The sequence below is a fragment of the Ranitomeya variabilis genome, chromosome 5 (genome assembly GCF_051348905.1).
Source record: "Ranitomeya variabilis isolate aRanVar5 chromosome 5, aRanVar5.hap1, whole genome shotgun sequence".
Classification (NCBI taxonomy): Eukaryota; Metazoa; Chordata; class Amphibia; order Anura; family Dendrobatidae; genus Ranitomeya; species Ranitomeya variabilis.
The window spans coordinates 72,347,517-72,370,232 of NC_135236.1; the positions used below are offsets into that span (position 1 = coordinate 72,347,517).

The following is a 22,716-nucleotide window of genomic DNA, read 5'->3' on the forward strand; positions in this document are numbered from 1 at the left end:
ATGAGTGACTCCATTCACAGGACCCTGGTCTATAGGCCATGTCAGTTGTCTTTGGTCGCAAGTAAGGAGCTCTCCGAATCTTTGCCTACCTGTTGGCATCCCCAATGCCTCTCCTGATTTGGAGGTCCTGTGAGACATCATTGCTGTGTCGTGACGCACACATGACATGGCTCCATTTACCAATCGGAAGTGGAGTCAGGATATTTCGGTAGGTAAGAGGTTGTGGGAATGCTCCCATCCAGTTGAAGGGGGATAAGGACCGGTTTGTTGTGGGCTACAACAGAGTTCTCTTTGCCCTGAAACCCCTCTTCTAAACAGGAGTCGTACAGACAAGTGTGGTGATTGTGAGTTCGTTCTTTACTCCCTTGTAGTTCAGGAGTTCTGGTTACCTCCCCGTCCATAGGATCGGATCTGGCTGCAGCTACAGATATGACAGGAGACTATAGGTTCAGTTCAACAGGTTCAGATTTACTGTGTAAGGCTAGTTTCACACTAGCGTTTTGAGGAGCTGCGGAAGGCTGCGGACTTCCTCCGTGAAGCCCCGCCCTTGGCCGCACCTCCGCCGCTAGGTCCGCCTACTTCTGCATGTGGCGGACATGTGGCCTGCGTACCTATCTTTAACATTAGGTACACAGGTCGTGCCGCTGTATGCGGATGCTTCCGCATGCGTCGTTTTGACGATGCAGCGACCAGCGTAGAACGCAGCTTGTAGCAATTTTTTTTTCTCTGCATCGTCAAAACGACGCATGCGGAAGCATCCGCATAAAGCCGCACGACCTGCATACCTAATCTTAAAGATAGGTATGCAGGTCGCATGCAGAAGTAGGCGGAGCTAGCGGCCGAGGGCGGGGCTTCACGGAGGAAGTCCGCAGCCCTCCGCAGCTCCTCAAAACGCTAGTGTGAAACTAGCCTAATATGGATACAAGCAGCTGCGGCATACATATTGAGACAGGATCCCTTTTGGTGATGTTCCCTTGGTAAGAGCTTCCCATCTGGCATAATAGTTTCCCTGAAGCCCACCATCTTTTGCTTTCACTGTGACCAGATTGACATCTTCCTCACAAGGGGGACAGAGACATGACACTCAATGTCTCTTCTGAGCCCTAGGCCCAAGACTGTCTTGGTGTCTAAACGAAGCTTGAGATGTGCCTTCCTACTGTTAGGATACTTGCACTGCGAGAACTCTTCTGCCTCTGCTGCATCTGTTTTCCTAGAGCCCGTTGGCACAGTCATTTTATAGCACTTTCCTCAGAACTACCTGACACACTTGATTCTCCTAGACTTCTCACTCTCATATGTCTAAACTAGGAAGTGCTTCATCTATAAATTAATCTAACCATTCCCAACTAGTGAGCTAATCCCATAAATTAAATTATATGTTTTCCTGTGTAGTGTGAAATATATCCCTATGCTGGAAGTGGTTCCCCTAGTGGACAGACCTCCCGCATTCCTAAGGCAAAGCCGAAACACAAAACCAGCCACAGAAATAAAATATAATCTTTTTATCACGCACATGAATATATAAAACAGCAAACAACATTATGTAAATCCCTTGCTGCTACGACGTCTTCTTCAACCATTCCACCCAATTCATGCCCCCACAGCAAAATATGGTCATCCCCGATCATTTTTATCACACAAAAACACTGCAAAAAAACAAAAATATTTCAAACCCTCTTTGCTTCTCCCATGCACATCGTCCATAACGTCCATGTCCTCTTAGAGCTGTCGGTCCCATGACTGGGTGACCTGATCTTCTTTTCTGTGTGAGGCAACAGCCCTCAAGTAGCAACTGGCTACAACAAGAAGAAAATGAGAGAACTGGAATACTAGAACATTCACTCCTTTGTTCTGCTGAGCCCAGTCTCAACAGATGGCCTTAGAACATGGCCACCGAGGGAACAGTATCACGGAAGACGAGATACCTGTAACATCAGCAGCCCTTCATTTTTTCTTCTCTCTCAATGATGCAAGACAGGTGTTGGGGGATGGAGGGCGATCCCACCTCCAGGGTTAGTTAGGGAACTTCTCCTTTCCGTGGTCTACTTCAGGTGACTCTGTCCCAGAAACCACAATATGCGTCATGTTATTGCTGGTCAAAAAGAAACTTGGGACGGCCTCAAGGGGACTTTAGTGCCGGAGCATTTTGCTTCTCCAGCCCGAACAGGGTTGGTGCACTACTTTGGGTGCTGACCTTCCTAGGTGTGTTGGCCAACTCTGATGCCCAAACATGGGCTGTGCGGGCGGTGGGTATCGACATTGTTGACCCACTCAAAATCAGCCTCCTCCCACCTGGAAACTTCTTCAGCGGTCGCTGGCTGTGTGAAGCTCACCGCGTTCCATACATTGCAGCACCAGACCTTACAAAAGTTAACTTTCTCACCCACAAACAGGCTGAGCAGACAGTATGGTATGGGATCCCTTTTCACCATGGCCCTATTCGCGTAGACCTCTTTGCCCATACCCTATTCTTTAATAAAGATATACCCCTTTATATGATTGAAAACAACAACTCGACTTTCGGTAATCTGCTCTTCAAAGGCCTCCCTTCTCGGTCCCGTCAGCCACTCTCGTGAGAGAATGTTGTCCTACATTATTTCCTCCACAACATTAGAAAGCTCCCGCGTCCAGCAGAAGCCAAAGAAAGCCAGCCTCTCCGGTATCAGGGGGTCCCACTGTTCCTGGTCCCAATCAAACGACTTGGGGAGGGGGGGCAGGTAGCGGGGCTTCTTCCTGCCTTTTCCTCTTCTTCTTCCCCCTTGGTCTCTAGGGACAATGTGGGCAACCCGACGGGAGTAGACTGACTTGTGAGAGTCACAGCTTCCAGGGCCAGCATCCGGTACTCTTCTGATATCCAACTCCAATTAACAAGCTGAACCTCGTGTTGCACAAGGCCCCCTTCAGGACGCCGCGTCACCTCCCAATGCACTGCTACCACCATCGCTGGTTCTTCCTCTCTTTCAGCCCTGCTGGGAATCTTCCCTGCGACAGCCCCTGATGTGGTCAGATAGATTATTTCCTCATCGGAAGAACAGTCCATCTGGTTGGCCATATCGGACTTCTTAACTGTGTGCCTCATCCTCAGAACGGCTCCTTTCACGTCTTGTTGGGACAAGTGCTGTAAGCATGCTGGTAATGGTTCCCCTAGTGGACAGACCACCTGTCTTCCAAGGGACGGCCTTAAGGCAAAGCCCAGAGGAAACTGAAACACAAAACCCGCCATAGAAATGAAATATAACCTTTTTATCACACACATGAATATATAAAACAGCAAACAACATCATGTAACTCCCTTGTTGCCATGACGTCTTCTTCAGCCCTTCCACCCACTTCACACAGTATTAAAGGACTTCTGGCCACTGGACCAGAATCTTGTTAATTGATTCACTTATCTTTAATTCACAGCAAGTGTTTAATTCTCCATTAACGGCAGTAAAGTTTTCAAATTTACCAGTGAAATTAATGGGCAGTCTACAGTGGGGGAAATAAATATTTGATCCCTTGCTGATTTTGTAAGTTTGCCCACTGACAAAGACATGAACAGTCTATAATTTTAATGGTAGGTTAATTTTAATATGTTAAAATATTAAAATTAGCCTACCCTTAAAATTATAGCCTGTTCATGTCTTTGTCAGTGGGCAAACTTACAAAATCAGCAAAGGGATCAAATATTTATTTCCCCCACTGTATGTAATGCACAGACATATTTGGTTTTCTAATGTGATAATACACTTTTTGTAGACAGTATAGATGAGAGTCCTAAAGAACAGGAAACATAAAATTAACTGATGGTAATTTAAAAATCTGATTGTGAAATTAGTCATACTACTATACATATCATCTAAGTTTATGACTCTTAAGTTCTCTCATTATGATTTGTTTTGTTATACAGAAAATGAAGGCAAGATATAAGAATTGCACATTTTTAGAAGTCCTTGATCAGTGTTCTTCTAATTGCTTCTTGATGCCACATCCAGGCAACAACATCACTAGCAAGGATACAGGAAGACTTATAGGTAATTGTCATGTCGCTGTTTGCATGGTTTCTCTTGCTACATTATCAGGTGGCGGATTATGGGCAGCCAGGGCTGTGGGCAGTCACCATATGTTTCAGGTGACATGTCAAATGATGACCAAGGGAGTCATGAGATGGGTCTCGTGATGAATACACATGTGCTTTGGCATACATTCTGCATATGAACAGCGGTATATATAACAAATAAAATGATATGTAATAAGAAATGCTGCAATTCATAACAAAAGAGGACATTATGTGATAAGGGACAACACGATACAATGTAAGACGCTATGTAATAAGGGATGATGCTATATAATGTATAACAAGAAAGTACACCATGTAAAAATGGAAAGCACAAAAAAAAAACCTTAATAATGGTATACAAAAGAGGAAAAATGTGTATCAGCTCACCACCACATCGATAAATACAGATAATCAATGGAACGATGCTTGGGGAAAAAAAAACTTCCAGGCCAGTATTCTCGGGTGAGATAAGTCCTATAAAAAAACAGTATTGATCCAGCACCATAGAAGTATTTAAAAACCTGATCTTTTTTCACTGAAAAAAGCTGCAGACAAAAAATATTTTTTTCTGGCTTTTTTGCTGCTTTTTTTGCTTCATTCTTGCTGCCCTCTTCAGGATTCCAGAGTTCCGCTTTGCTTCCACCATGCAAGCATGAACAATACAAGGTGTTAAGCCATCAATACAAAATGTATACAAAACCATAAAACATTTTTGATAAAAAAGGGCAATTTGGTCATATCACACTATGTAAGAAGGGATGGTATACATAACACGAGATTACTTTGTAGTAAGGGCAGCACTATAAATAACAAGAGCATACACTATACAATAACGGACAAGGCTATTCATAATAAGAAAGGTCACCATGTACTAATGGCGGTATACATAATAAGGGAGGTTGTTTTTCAAACACAATTATTACTCCCATCATTTCTCTGCAAGTCATACCGTATACAGAATACATTTTTACATCCAGTAACCAACCACTGACATCTCATTTGATAGTCGTTTTCTATTGTTTCTCTTCAATCTGGTCAGACCTTCATGTTGACATTTTCCAGCACTTCAGAGTTTGCCGCACTGATCACTGTACCCCTAAAGATAAAAAAGTCATATATGTATATATTTGCGTCCTGAATAAAAATGTCCCTCACTGCACCCCTAAACACAAATATGCACCACACCATTAACCCCTTCATGACCTTGGGATTTTCTGTTTTTCCGTGTTCGTTTTTCGCTCCCCTCCTTCCCAGAGCCATAACTTTTTTATTTTTCTGTCAATTTGGCCATGTGAGGGCTTATTTTTTGCGGGACGAGTTGTACTTTTGAACGAAATCATTTGTTTTACCATGTCGTGTACTAGAAAATGGGAAAAAAATTCCAAGTGCGGTGAAATTGCAAAACAAGTGCAGTCCCACACTTGTTTTTTGTTTGGCTTTTTTGCTAGATTCACCAAATGCTAAAACTGACCTGCCATTATGATTCTCCAGGTCAGTACGAGTTCATAGACACCTAACATGACTAGGTTATTTTTTATCTAAGTGGTGAAAAAAAATTCAAAACTTTGCTAAAAAAAAATAAAAATAAATAAATTGCGCCATATTCCGATACCCGTAACGTCTCCATTTTTCATGATCTGGGGTCGGTTGAGGGCTTATTTTTTGCGTGCCGAGCCGGCGTTTTTAATGATACCATTTCGGTGCAGATACGTTCTTTTGATCGCCCATTATTGCATTTTAATGCAATGTCGCTACGACAAAAAAAACGTAATTCTGGCTTTTCCAATTTTTTTCTCGTTACGCCGTTTAGCGATCAGGTTAATGCTTTTTTTTTATTGATAGATCGGGCGATTCTGAACACGGCGATACCAAATATGTGTAGGTTTGATTTTTTTATTTTTTTTTTGATTGGGGCAAAAGGAGGGTGATTTAAACTTTTATATTTTTTTTATTTTTTTCACATTTTTTTACTTTTTTTTTTAACTTTTGCCATGCTTCTATAGCCTCCATGGGAGGTTAGAAGCTGGCACAACACGATCGGCTCAGCTACATAGCAGCGATCTGATGTTCGCTGCTATGTAACAGAAATGCAGGTGTGCTGTGAGCACTGACCACAGGGTGGCGCTCACAGCTGCCGGGGATCAGTAACCATAGAGGTCTCAAGAACCTCTATGGTTACTATTCTGAAGCATCGCCGACCTCCGATCATGTGACGGGGGTCGGCGATGCGCTCATTTCCGGCCGCCTGGCCGGAAGCACCGGTTAAATGCCGCTGTCTGCGTTTGACAGCGGCATTTAACTAGTTAATAGCGGCGGGTGAATCGCGATTTCACCCGCTGCTATTGTGGGCACATGTCAGCTGTTCAAAACAGCTGACATGTCCTGGCTTTGATGTGGGCTCACCGCGGAGCCCTGCATCAAAGCAGGGGATCTGACCTCGGACGTACTATCCCGTCCGAGGTCAGAAAGGGGTTAAAATTTAATTAGCCATTGTGCAGTGCACCATTCTGAATATGAATTGATAAGGCCTCTTTCACACTTCCGTCTTTCAGCTTCCGTCACAATCCGTCGATTTTTGAAAAAACAGGATCCAGCAAATTTTTCTGCTGGACCCTGTTTTTTCTCATAGACTTGTATTAGCGACGGATTGTGACAGATGGCCATCCGTTTCATCCGTCGTGCACTGGATCCGTCAGAAAATCGCTGTCCGTCGGGCGGAGAAAACGTTCAGAGGAATGTTTTTTCTGTCCGTCGGAAAATCGCTCAGTGACGGGTCCTGCGCTGCCCGTCGTTGGCTATAATGGAAGAATATGGGCGCAGGATCCGTCGCTGACCGTCAAAAGCAGGAATCCAGCGACGGGTCCGGTCTTTTGAAACTGAGCATGTGTGGAAGAATTTCCCATCAGGGAAATTCTCGCTCGCTCGCTCTCTCTCTCTTTTTACTATTGATGCTGCCTATGCAGCATCAGTAGTAACAAGATCTAATGTTAAAAATAATAAAAAATCGCAATATTCTCACCTTCCGGAGTCCCGCGCAGTGCTCCCGATGCTGCCGGCAGCTTCCGTTCCCAGTAATGCATTGCAGCAATTACCCAGATGACCTAGCGATCTCGCGAGACTGCTAGGTCATCTGGGTAATTACCGCTATGCATTACTGGGAACGGAAGCTGTCGGGAGCATCAGGAACGCTGTGCGGGACTCCGGAAGGTGAGAATATTGCGTTTTTTAATTTTTTTAAATTATTTTTAAACTGGGTTGTGTTGTGTATGCGTTTTCGCAGCAGAAAACCGCTGCGAAGACGCATACACAACAGGTGCACATAGCCTCGACGGATCTGTCAAAAAAACGGATCCAGTGCACCCGTTTTTTACAATCTGCACAGGATCCGTCTTTTCAACATTTTGACAGATCCTGTGCAGATTGTAAAAACGGAAGTGTGAAAAAAGCCTAAGTCAGCACCGTGTCCCCTATTAACTATAATTATACACTTTTGCCACCCAATAAAAATAATAATTTAATTAGGCACGGTCTCTCTCCCCCAAATCACTACCAGCAACTTTCTTGTGTCCTCTACCCCTCCCACTGTGCTCCCCCCAAATCCATGTTGTTTATTCTCTCTTCCCCCATACTGTGTTCCTCGCACTACCCCAAATCATTACAAGTCCCTGTCTCCCCTTCAACTCATTACAAGTTACTTTCCTGTGTCGTCCCTCACAATATCCACCATCATGCTTTCCTTCTATATTAAAAAAAAAGAAAGAAGGAATCACCTACCTTTCCTGACAATACACCGCGCCACTGCTTCCCTCATAGGCCACTTCTAGCTGGATACCTGCTAAATGATGCAAGTGGCGCAATGACACCATCGCACGCCCTCAGTAATAGAAAAAGTGACTTGTAGGAAGCCAAGAATGACTTTGTGCAGCCTATCTGTTATCTTCTATTGAAGGATGTTCTCTGTTGGCGATGCACAATAATGGTGACAAAAAAAGACTTTAATAATGGCAATCTTGCCGTAGGTTCCACTAGAATCCTGCACCCTGGGCGATAGCTCAGTCATATGGCCCTCATTATAATCCACACCTGTTACTTATTCAGGACCTTTTGATGTATACATATAGCTTGTACATTCTTGGGCTTTAACCACATAGAAGCTGCATTTAACAGCTTAACCCCTTAGGTGCCTGTCACGATTCGAATGGCGAGTGACCTGGGACCAGGGGCACCTTTCCTGGCCCTAACACTAGGGGGCGCCCTAACTCGCCCTGTTCCCCAGGATACTTCAGATGGCGAAGAAGGCCTCCGCCCTTGCCATATCTCCTAGAACAGCCCTTCGTCTGTCCCCTTCCCCAACCCACAAGACAGACAGGGTAACAAAGACAAGGGTAAACTGAAAACTCCACACACACAAAATATACACTCACATATAACAGAGGTATTCTCCAGGGTGTGTAGGGAGAGGGAAGAAAGCAAAACAGGGAAGGATAAGGAATTTTCAAGCATACAAACCAGACAACCGTCACTAATAAACTCCTCCAGCTCGCCTTATCAAAACCAGCTTCTCCCACTCAAATGACGAGGACTTGGTAATCGGGCTCAGGTTTTATAGGGAAAAGGAGTGGCTAACTGAGCACAGCTGAATGCAGGAGTTTCCAGTAAGGCCGATTAACCCCTGTTCTGCTGGAAGAAATAACCACATTTAATACACTGGAGAAGTGCTTGTTCTCTGCGCAGTAGGAGCAACCAGATGCTGCGGTCTTCTGGCTCCTCTCCGTTGAGGTAACCCCGTTACAGTGCCATAACAAATAAGTTACAAACATAAAAATATATATATATATATATATATATATATATATATATATATATATATATATATATATATACAGTGGGGCAAAAATAATTTATTTTCCACCATAAAATGCAAATAAAATGATAAAAAAACAGACAATGTGATTTTCTGGATTTTTTTTTCTCAGTTTGTCTCCCATAGTTGAGGTCTACCTATGATGTAAATTACAGACGCCTCTCATCTTTTTAAGTGGTGGAACTTGCACTATTGCTGACTGACTAAATACATTTTTGCCCCACTGCATATATATATATATATATATATATATATATATATGTATATATATATATATATATATATATATATATATATATATATATATATATATATACACATACACTGCTCAAAAAAATAAAGGGAACACTTAAACAGCACAATGTGACTGCAAGTCACTCACACCTTTGAGAAATCAACCTGTTCAGTTATGAAACGACACAGATTGTGAATTAATTTCTTCTGCTGTTGTGACAAATGAAACAGACAACAAGTAGAAATGATAGGCAATTAGCAAGACAACCCCTATAAAGGAGTGGTTCTACAGGGGGTGACCACAGACCATTTTTCTGTGCTCATCTTTTTTGGCTTTTGTTTTGGTCACTTTTGCATTTTCTCATTGCTCTCACCCCTATAGATACTGTACAGTAGCATGAGGTGGTGTCTACAACCCACAGAAGTTGCTTAGGTATTGCAGCTGATCCAGGATGGCACGTCAATTCGAGCTGAGGCAAGAAGGATAGCTATGTCTGTCAGCACATTGTCCAGCGCATGGAACATAAACATAAGGATGAATGACCTCTGGGAGATCAAAACATCCAACACCGCGGAGACACCATCACGTGTTTCTCAACGCAGTGATCCAGAACACTGCCCCCATCCCTTAGGGGAAATATGCAAATGCATGTAGAAAAGCCACGGCTATTCATTGCTTGCGTTGAGAAACACGTGATGGTGTCTCTGCGGCTTTTCTACATGCATTTGCATATTTCCCCTAAGGGATGGGGGCAGTGTTCTGGATCACTGCGTTGAGAAACACGTGATGGTGTCTCCACGGTGTTGGATGTTTTGATCTCCCCGAGGTCATTCATCCTTATGTTTATAGTCCTTTCACTAGGCACTGCTCCTAATAGCCAGTTTCCTACTCCACACTGATGAGGGGCAAATACCCCGAAACAGCTGTCTGTGGATGGATACCATGTTTTGGTATAGGTGGTTTTCCTTTATTGGATGCTGCCCTTCCCGTGGTTGTTCCTTCCCGGTGAAAGACCTGGCTATTCATTGCTTGCGTTGAGAAACACGTGATGGTGTCTCCGCGGCTTTTCTACATGCAGAGCATGGAACAGATACCAGGAGACAGGCCGGTACACAAGGAGACATGGAGGGGGCCGTAGGAGGGCAACAACCCAGCAGCAGTACTGCTACCTCCTAATTTGTGCAAGGATGAACAGGAGGAGCAGTGCCAGAGCCCTGCAAAATGACCTGCAGCAGGTCGCTAACATCCATATGTCTGCTCAAACGGTCAGAATCAAACTCCATGAGGGTGGTATGAGGGCCCGACGTCCACAAGTGGGTGTTGTGCTTACAGCCCAAAACCAGGCAGGGAGATTGGCATTTGCCCTAAATTGGCAAATTCGACATTGGCGCACTGTGCTCTTCATGGATGAGAGCAGGTTTACACTGTACACATGTGAGTAATCAGAAAAGTAACCAATTGTATGTATAAATGATGTGTCATGCACCAATAAATAATCAATCCTCCCAAATAAAGAGTGCAAAAAATTGACAATATTAAAAATAGTGTTTATTGAAAATAATACAAAATAAAATAAAATAATATATTCACCAAATATAGCTGATAAATAGGAGCACATATAGTAGTATTATAGGACAACCCAGATAATATAATAACTAGTAATAACCTTTACTATAATGTGATAAATCCTCAAAAATCACAAAAATATGAAAATTATATACAACCACCATAATTCATAAGAAAAATCTTAATAAAAATAATATCTCCCCCCAATTTTTTTGGGGGGGGATATAAATGCAGCGCCCCAGAGTCCTGGTCGTTGAAGTACTGATGCTCCGCCGCTAAGGGGGGCTATGGTACGTCTGATGGCACTGAAGGAGTTCACCTGACCAGGTATCACAGACACCAATACACTTCACAGTCTGGCCTCCAGGGGGAGCTAAGGGTGCTATGTATTAGGCCACTCCTCACAATCTGGTAAAACTGGGGGTTGGATAGGAAGTTAGGCAGAAAGCTGACTGGGTTGGAACCAGGCAACATCCTGTGGCAGAGGGTGTTGCAGGGGAAGATTCAGGGGAGTCCCTGTCAGGGGTGGGATCCTGACAGAGGCCTAGCGAACAGAGAGAACGTTACAGAACCGCGCCTGCACTTGATCGCGGCGGTACCCTAAGAAAGGACGAGAAGCGAGGTTTATTGTGCTGAGTGAGAAACGAGATCAACGCAACAAGGAGAAACACCAGTAGGAGTCGTGTTGTAAGATCGAGGCAACATCCTACTGAGGCGCGCAGCCGGTGGCCGGAACGCCGAGGAAGTACTAGGCTCCAAGCAATACTTCAAACCTACGGCAGGACAGTCAGTTATAGGCGGGCTGTCTCACTCAAATCACCTAAGAAGACATAGGGGGCAACAATAGGAGAGGGGCGACTCTAGGGTCCCGGAAGAGCTCCGAGCCTACCCGTCATACGGGTGCGTCCTAGCCATATCATCTGGGGGACGAAGAAGAACATCAGAATCGAGTTGTGAGGGAACTTCAGAAACAGACACAACAGTTGTGGGGACTATCCCGTAAGCTCAGCAGGGAATGACTACAACACACAAGCGCTAGAAGGTAGGCACAGATTTCCACCTGCAAAGGGAACTCCGGACGTGCCACTGGACCGGCCGGACTTGCGCAGCCCGGTTAACCGTATTCCGGACTGAGGATCCTGAAGCCTTCAGTAAAGAGGTAAAGAGACTGCAACCTGGTGTCCTCGTTATTTACTGCGACCGGCACTACACCGCACTACCACCATCATCCACATCTATTATTGGGCGCCCCTCAGCAGGGTCACGGACCGGGTCCAGCCACCGTGACAATCCTAGACCAGAGACTCAGAGACCCGGTACTGGGTACCCCTCGGCCCTGCGGCAGTGGGGGCGCTGCATAAACACCACTCATAAAAAGTGCAAAGTGCAGTGAAAAGAATATTATGGATTGTATCAAGTGCAAAAATGCAAAACTAATGTCACAAAATTGTGCAAAATTGCAAATAAAAGTGCACAAATGCAGCTAATATCAAGATATATCTAAAATAGGCACCATATGCAATAATGATGTGCAATAACACAAAATAAAAATAATATGCAACTAAAGTGCTGATAAGTACTGTCAGAAAATTAGCGACAATACAATGAAAGTGCAAAAGTGCTACTAATATCAAAATATGCATACTTGTTAATCCAATTGACCTTAAAGGGACACTGTCACCTGAATTTGGAGGGAACAATCTTCTGCCATAGAGGCGGGGTTTTCGGGTGTTTGATTCACCCTTTCCTTACCCGCTGGCTGCATGCTGGCTGCAATATTGGATTGAAGTTCATTCTCTGTCCTCCGGAGTACACGCCTGCGTAAGGCAAGATTGCCTTGTGGGTGGGATGTTCATCCAGGCTTGGGCACGCTACAGGTAATATGCCTATATACGCACTTTATCTCCGCTTCTATATGGCTCAGGCTATATACAGTTTACAAGAGTGTTCCGTCAGCTGGCTTGTCACCTAGGTTTCTTGATACCAGTGGCTGCATGTGATGCTGTATTTAAGGTTCACTGTGATTGTTTATTATCAATGTTTAACACTTGGGTCATTATGAGTGCGGTTTAGCATTGATTATCCAGAATGCCTTAAGGCCCCGTCTCACATAGCGAGATCGCTAGCGATATCGCTGCTGAGTCACAAGTTTTGTGACGCAATAGCGACCTCAGTAGCGATCTCGCTATGTGTGACACGTACCAGCGATCAGGCCCCTGCTGTGAGATCGCTGGTCGTGTCGGAATGGCCTGGACCTTTTTTTGGTCGTTGAGGTCCCGCTGACATCGCTGAATCGGTGTGTGTGACACCGATCCAGCGATGTCTTCACTGGTAACCAGGGTAAACATCGGGTTACTAAGCGCAGGGCCGCGCTTAGTAACCTGATGTTTACCCTGGTTACCAGCGTAAATGTAAAAAAAAACAAACAGTACATACTCACCATCTGATGTCCGTCAGGTCCCTTGCCGTCTGCTTCCTGCTCTGACTGTCTGCCGGCCGTACAGTGAGAGCACAGCACGGCAGTGACGTCACCGCTGCGCTCTGCTCTCACTGTACGGCGGCACTGTCAGAGCAGGAAGCAGACGGCAAGGGACCTGACGGACATCAGAAGGCGAGTATGTACTGTTTGTTTTTTTTTGGTAACCAGGGTAAACATCGGGTTACTAAGCGTGGCCCTGCACTTAGTAACCCGATGTTTACCCTGGTTACCCGGGTGCTGCAGGGGGACTTCGGCATCGTTGAAGACAGTTTCAACGATGCCGAAGTCGTTCCCCTGATCGTTGGTCGCTGGAGAGAGCTGTCTGTGTGACACCTCCCCAGCGACCACACAACGACTTACCAACGATCACGGCCAGGTCGTATCGCTGGTCGTGATCGTTGGTAAATCCCTATGTGAGACGGGGCCTTTAGCCTTGGTGATTCATAGTTGTATTGTGAGGTACTCAGGTGTCATCATTTTATATGTTTATTTTGTGAATAAAATTTGTATATTTTGCATTCCTTGAGCCATTGGGATTTTTTTGTGTGGCTTTTGTGTATTAATATCAAAATATGCAAAAAACTAAAAATGTGCAAAAAATATATACCGTATATACAATGGTACTGCTGGCGTCAAGATATATCAAGATAGCCGCTATATATAATAGTGGTATGCAAAAAAACACAGAAAAATATATGTAGCTAAAGTGCCATAGTGCCAACAGCACTGTCAGAACGTTTACAGCAATATACTGAAATATAATGAAAGTGCAACAGTGCTACTAATATACCCACTGTATGTAGACAAAAGTATGCAGTATAATTTAGAAAGTGCAAAAAGTGCCACTGAGAGGGGGGCACACAGAATCTTTATGTATCTTCGGTAATAGATATATAGTAGATATAGATGGTTCCTTAATACTAAGGCTGGTTTCACACTTGCGTTTTTGTCTGCAGCGTTTTTTGCACAAAAAACGCATGCGTTTTTTTCTCCTATATTTAACATTGAAAACGCATGCGTTTTTTTGCACATGCGTTTGGTCGCGTTTTCAAACGCATGCGTTTTTTGTCTGCATGCGTTCATTTTCAAAAATGCTACCTGCAGTATTTTCTTGCGCGTTTTGTTGCGGCGAAAAAACGCATGCGTTTTGTTGCGGCAAAAAAATGCATTGCTGTCTATGTAAACGCATGCGTTTTTAAGCACATGCGTTTGTTTGCGCTAAAAACGCATGCGTTTTTATAGAAAAAAAACAGAAAACACACTGAAAAGCCACCCACCACCATCAAGGTGATAAAGGGATCCAAACCCTAACCCTAACTCTACCCCTAACCTCACCCCTAACCGTTTAATGAACATTTTCTGACAGTCATATTGCCACGTATTTAAGTGCCACGTATTTCAGTTGCACGTATTTCAGTCACATTTAGGGTTAGGGGTAGGGGTAGGGTTAGGGTTAGGGTTTTCTTGTTTTTTCTTGTGTTTTCTTGTGTTTTCTTGTGTTTTTCTATAAAAACGCATGCGTCTAAAAAACGCGTGCGTTTTACCGCGTTTACATGCGTTTTTTCACACATGCGTTTTTTTAAAAAACGCATGCAGATAAAAACGCAAGTGTGAAAGTAGCCTAAGCAAATCTTTAATTTCTTTAGTGATAAGATTTGAATCACGTGCATTTTGTAGTAGTCCCCCGAGTTGTGTTCTATAGGATAAAAGGGGATTAAATGTTAATTTCTTGTAACACTAGCGGTCTCTCAACCACCGATTCATCTCTTGTTCGTACATTGAGCATGGCCAGACCACAATGTTCCCCCCTTTATCGGCAGGTTTAAACATTACATTTTCTTTTTTTTTGAGGCATTTCAGAGCTGTACGTTCTTCCCTTGTCAAATTGTCTGAGTAAATATTTGATGGAAAAAAATGTTTTTGGAGATATTATTTTTATTATTATTTTTCTTATGAATTATGGTGATTGTATATAATTTTCATATTTTTGTGATTTTTGAGGATTTATCACATTATAGTAAAGGTTATTACTAGTTATTATATTATCTGGGTTGTCCTATAATACTACTATATGTGCTCCTATTTATCAGCTATATTTGGTGAATATATTATTTTATTTTATTATTATTTATTTATTTGTATTATTTTCAATAAACACTATTTTTAATATTCTCAATTTTTTGCACTCTTTATTTGGGAGGATTGACTGTGCACATGTGGCAGACATGACAGAGACTGGAGATGCTGTGAAGAATATTCTGCTGCCTTCAACACCCACCAGCATGACTGGTTTGGCAGTGGGTCAGTAAGGGTGTGGGGAGTCATTTCTTTGGAGGCCCGCACAGCTCTTCATGCACTAGCCAGAGGTACCCTGACTGCCATTACAAATCGGGATGAGATCCTCAGACCCATTATGAGACCATATGCAGGTGCAGTGGGCCCAGGGTTCCTTCTGATGCATGACAATGCCAGGTCTCATGTGGCTGAAGTGTGGCAGTAGTTCCTGTATAATGAAGGCATTGATGCTATGGACTGGCCCGCCCGTTTCCCAGACTTGAATCGAATCAAGCACATATGGGATATCATGTCTCATTCCATGCAGCGCTACATTGCACCACAGACTGTGCAGGAGTTGACTGATGCTTTATTCTAGATCTTGGAGGAGATTCCTCAGGAGAACATTCGCCGCCTTATCAGGAGCATGCCCAGGCATTGTAGGGAAGTCATACAGGCATGTAGAGGCAACACACACTACTGAGCCTCATTTTCTTGTTTTGAGGCATTTCTACTGAAGTTGAATCAGCCTGTAATTTGATTTTCCTCTTTGACTTTGATCATTCCAAAACCAGACCTCCATGGGATTACACAAAGAAAGTGAAGACTTCCTAGACAGAATAGAAGCATCTCTACTGGTCACAGAAGGTGAAGTGTCAGAGAACCTCCAAAAGTAGACGAGTGGAAGCATGTGACCAAAAAAAGCAAGAAGACCTTGGAGACATCACCAACCACACAACTGAGAAACCGATACCAAGGCCTTGTGGAGGATGAAGATGGCACACCTCAGGAAGAGGCACTAACAGCAAGCATAGAAGAAAAGGGCACACAGCAACACCCAGAAGTGACAACAAAAAGTACAGCCAACAAGCGAAGAAGAGTGGTAGTGGTGGGAGACTCACTACTGAGAGACACAGAAGCAGCCATCTGCAGACTGAACATAACCGCAAGAGAAGTATGCTGCCTCCCAGGTGCGAAGATCAAGTATGTGACCGATAGGATACCAAAACTCATCAGTTCCAAGGACGTCCACCCATTTCTTCTGATACATGTTGGCACCAATGACACGGCAAGAAAAGACCTACCGCCTATCTGCAAGGACTTTGAAGAGTTGGAGAAGAAAGTAAAGGATCTGGATGCACAGGTAGTTTTTTCTTCTAACCTTCCAGTAGACGGGCATGGCACCAGGAGATGGAACAGGATCCTTGAGGCGAACAAGACGATGGTGCAGACAACAAGGATTCGGATTCCTAGACTGCGGTGTGAATTACCTGTATGACTGACTCCTCGCCAGAGACGGACTACACCTCAACAAACCTGGGAAACACACATTCCCCAGAAGACTCGCTACACTCATGAGGAGGGCGTTAAACTAGAAGATGAGGGAACGGGAAGAAAAACGTTAGACATGAACATGAAGCCAGAAAGTATACTGATGAAGGATATGAGGTGCGGCAAAAAAGACCCAAGACAACATACTTGGAAGAGGGTAAGAAAATTTCTAAAACAATCCACAGAGAGGATAATGAAACAAAACAAAATGCTCTAAACTGCATGCTCGCAAATTCCAAAAGCCTGACAAGATGGAAGAACTAGAAGCAGAAATATCTACAGGTAACTTTGACATAGTGGGAATAACCGAGACATGGTTAGATGAAAGCTATGACTGGGCAGTTAACTTACAGGGTTACAGTCTGTTTAGAAAGGTTCGTAAAAATCGGAGAGGAAGAGAGGTTTGTCTTTATGTAAAGTATTGTCTAAAGTCCACTTTAAGGGAGGATATTAGCGAAGGGAATGAGGATGTCGAGTCCATATGCGTCAAAATACATGGAAGGAAAAATAGTAACAAAATTCTCATTGGGGTCTGTTACAAACCCCCAAATATAACAGAAATCATGGAAAGTCTACTACTAAGGCAGATAGATGAAGCTGCAACCTATAATGAGGTCCTGGTTATGGGGGACTTTAACTACCTGGATATTAACTGGGAAACAGAAACCTGTGAAACCCATAAAGGCAACAGGTTTCTGCTAATAACTAAGAAAAATTATCTTTCACAATTGGTGCAGAATCCAACCAGAGGAGCAGCACTTTTAGACCTAATATTATCTAATAGACCTGACAGAATAACAAATCTGCAGGTGGTCGGGCATCTAGGAAATAGCGACCACGATATTGTACAGTTTCACCTGTCTTTCACTAGGGGGACTTGTCAGGGAGTCACAAAAACACTGAACTTTAGGAAGGCAAAGTTTGACCAGCTTAGAGATGCCCTTAATCTGGTAGACTGGGACAATGTCCTCAGAAATAAGAATACAGATAATAAATGGAAAATGTTTAAGAACATCCTAAATAGGCACTGTAAGCGGTTTATACCTTGTGGGAATAAAAGGACAAGAAATAGGAAAAAGTCAATGTGGCTAAACAAAGAAGTAAGACAGGCAATAAACAGTAAAAAGAAAGCATTTGCACTACTAAAGCAGGATGGCACCATTGAAGCTCTAAAAAACTATAGGGAGAAAAATACTTTATCTAAAAAACTAAAGCTGCCAAAAAGGAAACAGAGAAGCACATTGCTAAGGAGAGTAAAACTAATCCCAAACTGTTCTTCAAGAATATCAATAGTAAAAGAATCATCAGTGAAAGTGTAGGCCCCTTAAAAAATTGTGAGGAAAGAATGTTTGTAGATGACGAGGAAAAAGCTAAGATATTAAACACCTTCTCTACGGTATTCAGGGTGGAAAATTAAATGCCGAGAGACAAAGAAAACCCTATATTAAGGCGTCACCAATCTAACCCAAGGAGAGGTGGGAAACTGGCTAAATAAGATTAAAATAGATAAATCTCCGGGTCCAGATGGCATACACCCACGAGTACTAAGAGAACTAAGTAATGTAATAGACAAACTATTATTTGTTATATTTAGGGACTCTATAGCGACAGATCTGTTCCACAGGACTGGCACATAGCAAATGTGATACCAATATTCAAAAAGGGCTCTAAAAGCCGGCTCGGATCCTTCAGACGGAACCTGAAAACCCATCTCTTATGGAAAGCCTACAGCCTGCAATAACCTTTCTACCGCCTCACCAACCACCCGAGCTGCTGCCTCACCAACCACCCGAGCTGCCGCACCCCCAGCCTTCTGTCTCTTCCCCATTATACCGGGGAATGTAAGTCCGCAAGGACAGGGTCCTCTCCCCTCTGTACCAGTCTGTCATTGTAAATTTGTTTATTGTAAATGATATCTATAACTCTGTATGTAACGCCTTTGTCATGTACAGCACCATGGAATTAATGGTGCTATATAAATAAATAGTACCGTAATAGTAATAATAATAATAATAATAATAATAATAATAATAAAAGTGAACCTGGAAATTATAGGCCAGTAAGTCTAACCTCTACTGTTGGTAAAATATTTGAAGGGTTTCTGAAGGATGTTATTCTGGATTATCTCAATGAGAATAACGGTTTAACTCCATATCAGCATGGGTTTATGAGGAATCGCTCCTGTCAAACCAATCTAATCAGTTTTTATGTAGAGGTAAGCTATAGGCTGGACCACGGTGAGTCATTGGACGTGGTATATCTTGATTTTTTCCAAAGCGTTTGATACCGTGCCGCACAAGAGGTTGGTACACAAAATGAGAATGCTTGGTTTGGGGGAAAATGTGTGTAAATGGGTTAGTAACTGGCTTAGTGATAGAAAGCAGTGGGTGGTTATAAATGGTATAGTCTCTAACTGGGTCGCTGTGACCAGTGGGGACCGCAGGGGTCGGTGTTGGGACCTATTCTCTTCAACATATTAATTAATGATCTGGTAGAAGGTTTACACAAAAAAAAAATCTATATTTGCAGATGATACAAAAAACTATGTAAAGCAGTTGATACAAGAGAAGATAGTATTCTGCTACAGATGGGTCTGGATAAGTTGGAAACTTGGGCCGAGAGGTGGGAGATGCGGTTTAACAATGATAAATGTAAGGTTATACACATGGGAAGAAGGAATCAATATTACCATTACACACTGAACGGGAAACCACTGGGTAAATCTGACATGGAGAAGGACTTGGGGATCCTAGTTAATGATAAACTTACCTGGGACAGCCAGTGCCAGGCAGCGGCTGCCAAGGCAAACAGGATCATGGGGTGCATTAAAAGAGGTCAGGATACACATGATGAGAGCATTATACTGCCTCTGTACAAATCCCTAGTTAGACCGCACATGGAGTACTGTGTACAGTTTTGGGCACCGGTGCTCAGGAAGGATATAATGGAACTAGAGCGAGTACAAACGAGGGCAACAAAATTAATAAAGGGGATGGGGAAATACAATTCCCAGAGAGATTAGAAGAATTAGGATTATTTAGTCTAGAAAAAAGATGACTGAGGGGTGATCTAATAACCATGTATAAGTATATAAGGGGACAATACAAATATCTCTCCGAGGATCTGTTTATACCAATGAAGGTGACGGTTACAAGAGGGCATTCTCTGCGTCTGGAGGAGAGAAGGTTTTTCCACCAACATAGAAGAGGATTCTTTACTGTTAGGGCAGTGAGAATCTGGAATTCCTTGCCTGAGAAGGTGGTGATGGCGAACTCAGTCGAGGGGTTCAAGAGATGCAAAGAAACATGAGAAGGGAGCACACATGAGCAGGACCAGTGAGACCATGAACAGTATAATGGCTGTGACAGATGAGAGGCCACTAACCTTCTAGGGTTATGCACCCCTGCATAACCCCGGTATAGAGGAAGGAGGTCTGTAACACCTTAGCAATCGTGGTTCAGTCTGCTGTGAGGGGTTCAAGAGAGGCCTGGATGTCTTCCTGGAGCAGAACAATATTGTATCTTACAGTGATTAGGTTGTTTAGAAGGACGTAGATCTGGGGATTTATTCTGACGGAATATAGGCTGAACTGGAAGGACAAATGTCTTTTTTCGGCCTTGCTGCTAACTAACTAGCTATGGGATATTAATTTTGATTTCCATTGATAATTTTTATGTTTTAATATTTTCAACGCATTCCACTACGAAATGAATAAAGATTTCCAACTTGACTATTTCATTCAGTGATATCTAGGATGTGGTATTTTAGTCTTCCCTTTATTTTTTTGAGCAGTGTATATATAACCATCAACAAGGTTTGCAAACTGCTCCAGATCTCTCATATATGAGGGGTGCCTTCTCCCAACATCAATTTCTCCACAGGTGATCAATGGGTATTAGATCCGGACTCTTTGCTAGCCTCTTCAGAACTCTCCAGCGCTTTGTTTCCATACATTTTTAGATGCTTCCATTCTATTCCAGATATATATGACATGCAGTTGTGTAAAAAAGTGTATTATTATCATCCTTCCTTTTCCCAAAAGGTGTAAATAAAAAAATAAGAATTTTGTATGACCGTGCCCATAACTCTCTGAACTTATAAAATATTTATCCCATATAATCAATTGCTAAAAGAATAAAAATAAAATAAGTTGCTGTTTTTTTTGTCAATTCAATTACCTCTCAAAAACATGAAATGAGAAATCAGAAAGAAATATAGAAAAGTTGTACAAGTAGCACAAATATAAATTACTAGTTGGCCCGTGCGAAATTTTCGCACAATTGTTGTCGGGGGCGCAGGCAATTTTAGGAAAATCAAGCTGGTCAAATGTTAATGTATTTAATGAGATGATGAACACAGAGAGGTATTTATATATGTAAATTGGTAATACAATAAATTGGTTTGATAAGTAGAGGCTAAAAAAAATGTCTTGAGGTTGTGGTGCCACCTTCAGGTTATTGTTTTTTTCTGCAGGTTTCTGAAAATGAATGTTTAAACTGTATTTATTGATCAAATCGTGTATGTGTGGTTTGTTTGTGTCTTTTCGTGCAGAAGGGGGTAAATTTACCTTTCAAATGGTGTATTATTTGTGTGTGTGGGGCGAAGTAATCACCAAAAAAGCAGTGCATGTTTCCAAATGTGTTTGCATATGTGACTCACCATTTGTGGTGTGGGGCAAAGTAATCACTAAAAAAGCAGTGCATGTTTACAAATGTGTTTGCATATGTGACTCACCTGCAGTGAAATGTGCAATCCTCAAATTTGCCTGAAATAGGCCTGGGCAAGCACTTCAGCAAGCTGGAAAGACCCCAAGGCAAATGCCACCTGCAGGTAATTTGACCTTTGAAATGGTGTATCATTTGTGTGTGTCGGTGGAGTATAAACGGAGCAACTTGAGGTTGTGGTGCCACCTGCAGGTTATTGTTTTTTACTGCAAGTTTCTGAAAATGAATGTTTAAACTGTATTTATAGATCAAATCATGAGTGTGTGGTTTGTTTGTGTCTTTTCTTGCTGAAGGGGGCAAGTTTACCATTCAAATGGTGTATTATTTGTGTGTGTGGGGCGAAGTAATCGCCGAAAAAGCAGTGCATTTTACAAATGTGTTTGCATATATGACTCACCATTTGTGTGTGTGGGGCAGCTTTTTGGTAGTGTGCTTAGGGGTAGTGTGGTGCCACCCTCAGGTCATTTTTCCTTACTGCAGGTTTATGAAAATTAATGTTTAAACTGTATTTTGTGATCACATCGTGGATGTGTGGTTTGTTTGGCTATTTTCTTGCTGAAGGGGGCAAGTTTACCTTTCAAATGGTGTATCATTTGTGTGTGTGGGTGCAGTATGAACGGAGATACAAAGTAATCACCGAAAAAGAGTGTTTAAAAATAATATATAAGGATTATTTTTGTAATGAAGTAAAACATGAAACAAAAACATATACATTTTTTATATCCATAACTAAACTGACTTGTAGAACACATTTAAAGTGAAAATTTAAAACCCAAGAAGAAATGCAGAATTGCTGTTTTTTTCTCAATCCTATTTGGATTTTTTTCCCCCTTAAATGAATGGTGGCATTCAAAACTATAACTCATCCCACAAAAAATCAAGCTTTTCAAATTGATTTTAAAAAAAGGATGTATCTTGGAAGGTGAAAAAGAAAAAAAAGAAAAGAAAAAAATTTGAAAATGGCTGCATTCCAAGGGGGTGAAATTAACAACGTGATTACCAGTTGCCTACATATTCTACTTATTGTTTGCTAATTTTCTAGATATGAATGAAGAATTCCGGGAGAGTTTTAGAAGTTATTTATCAGATGTAGCGAGGAGAGTCCTGTCCAGGATTGAATCTGCTGACAGTGAAAACACATTCACATGTTCTGAGATGGCTGAGAAGATATTAACGGTTTGTATCATAGTTATCTACTAC

The 22,716-nt window shown here is 42.5% G+C and overlaps 1 protein-coding gene across 1 annotated transcript in view; it reads left to right on the forward strand.

The window, feature by feature from the left end:
• Positions 1–22,716, forward strand: part of LOC143774538 (RING finger protein 112-like) — a 196,888-nt gene that overhangs the window by 127,698 nt on the left and 46,474 nt on the right. The window contains exons 9-10 of the mRNA XM_077262224.1: positions 3,893–4,016; positions 22,559–22,692. Of these exons, the coding sequence (XP_077118339.1) occupies positions 3,893–4,016; positions 22,559–22,692 (258 nt within the window). The remainder of the gene's footprint in view (positions 1–3,892; positions 4,017–22,558; positions 22,693–22,716) is intronic.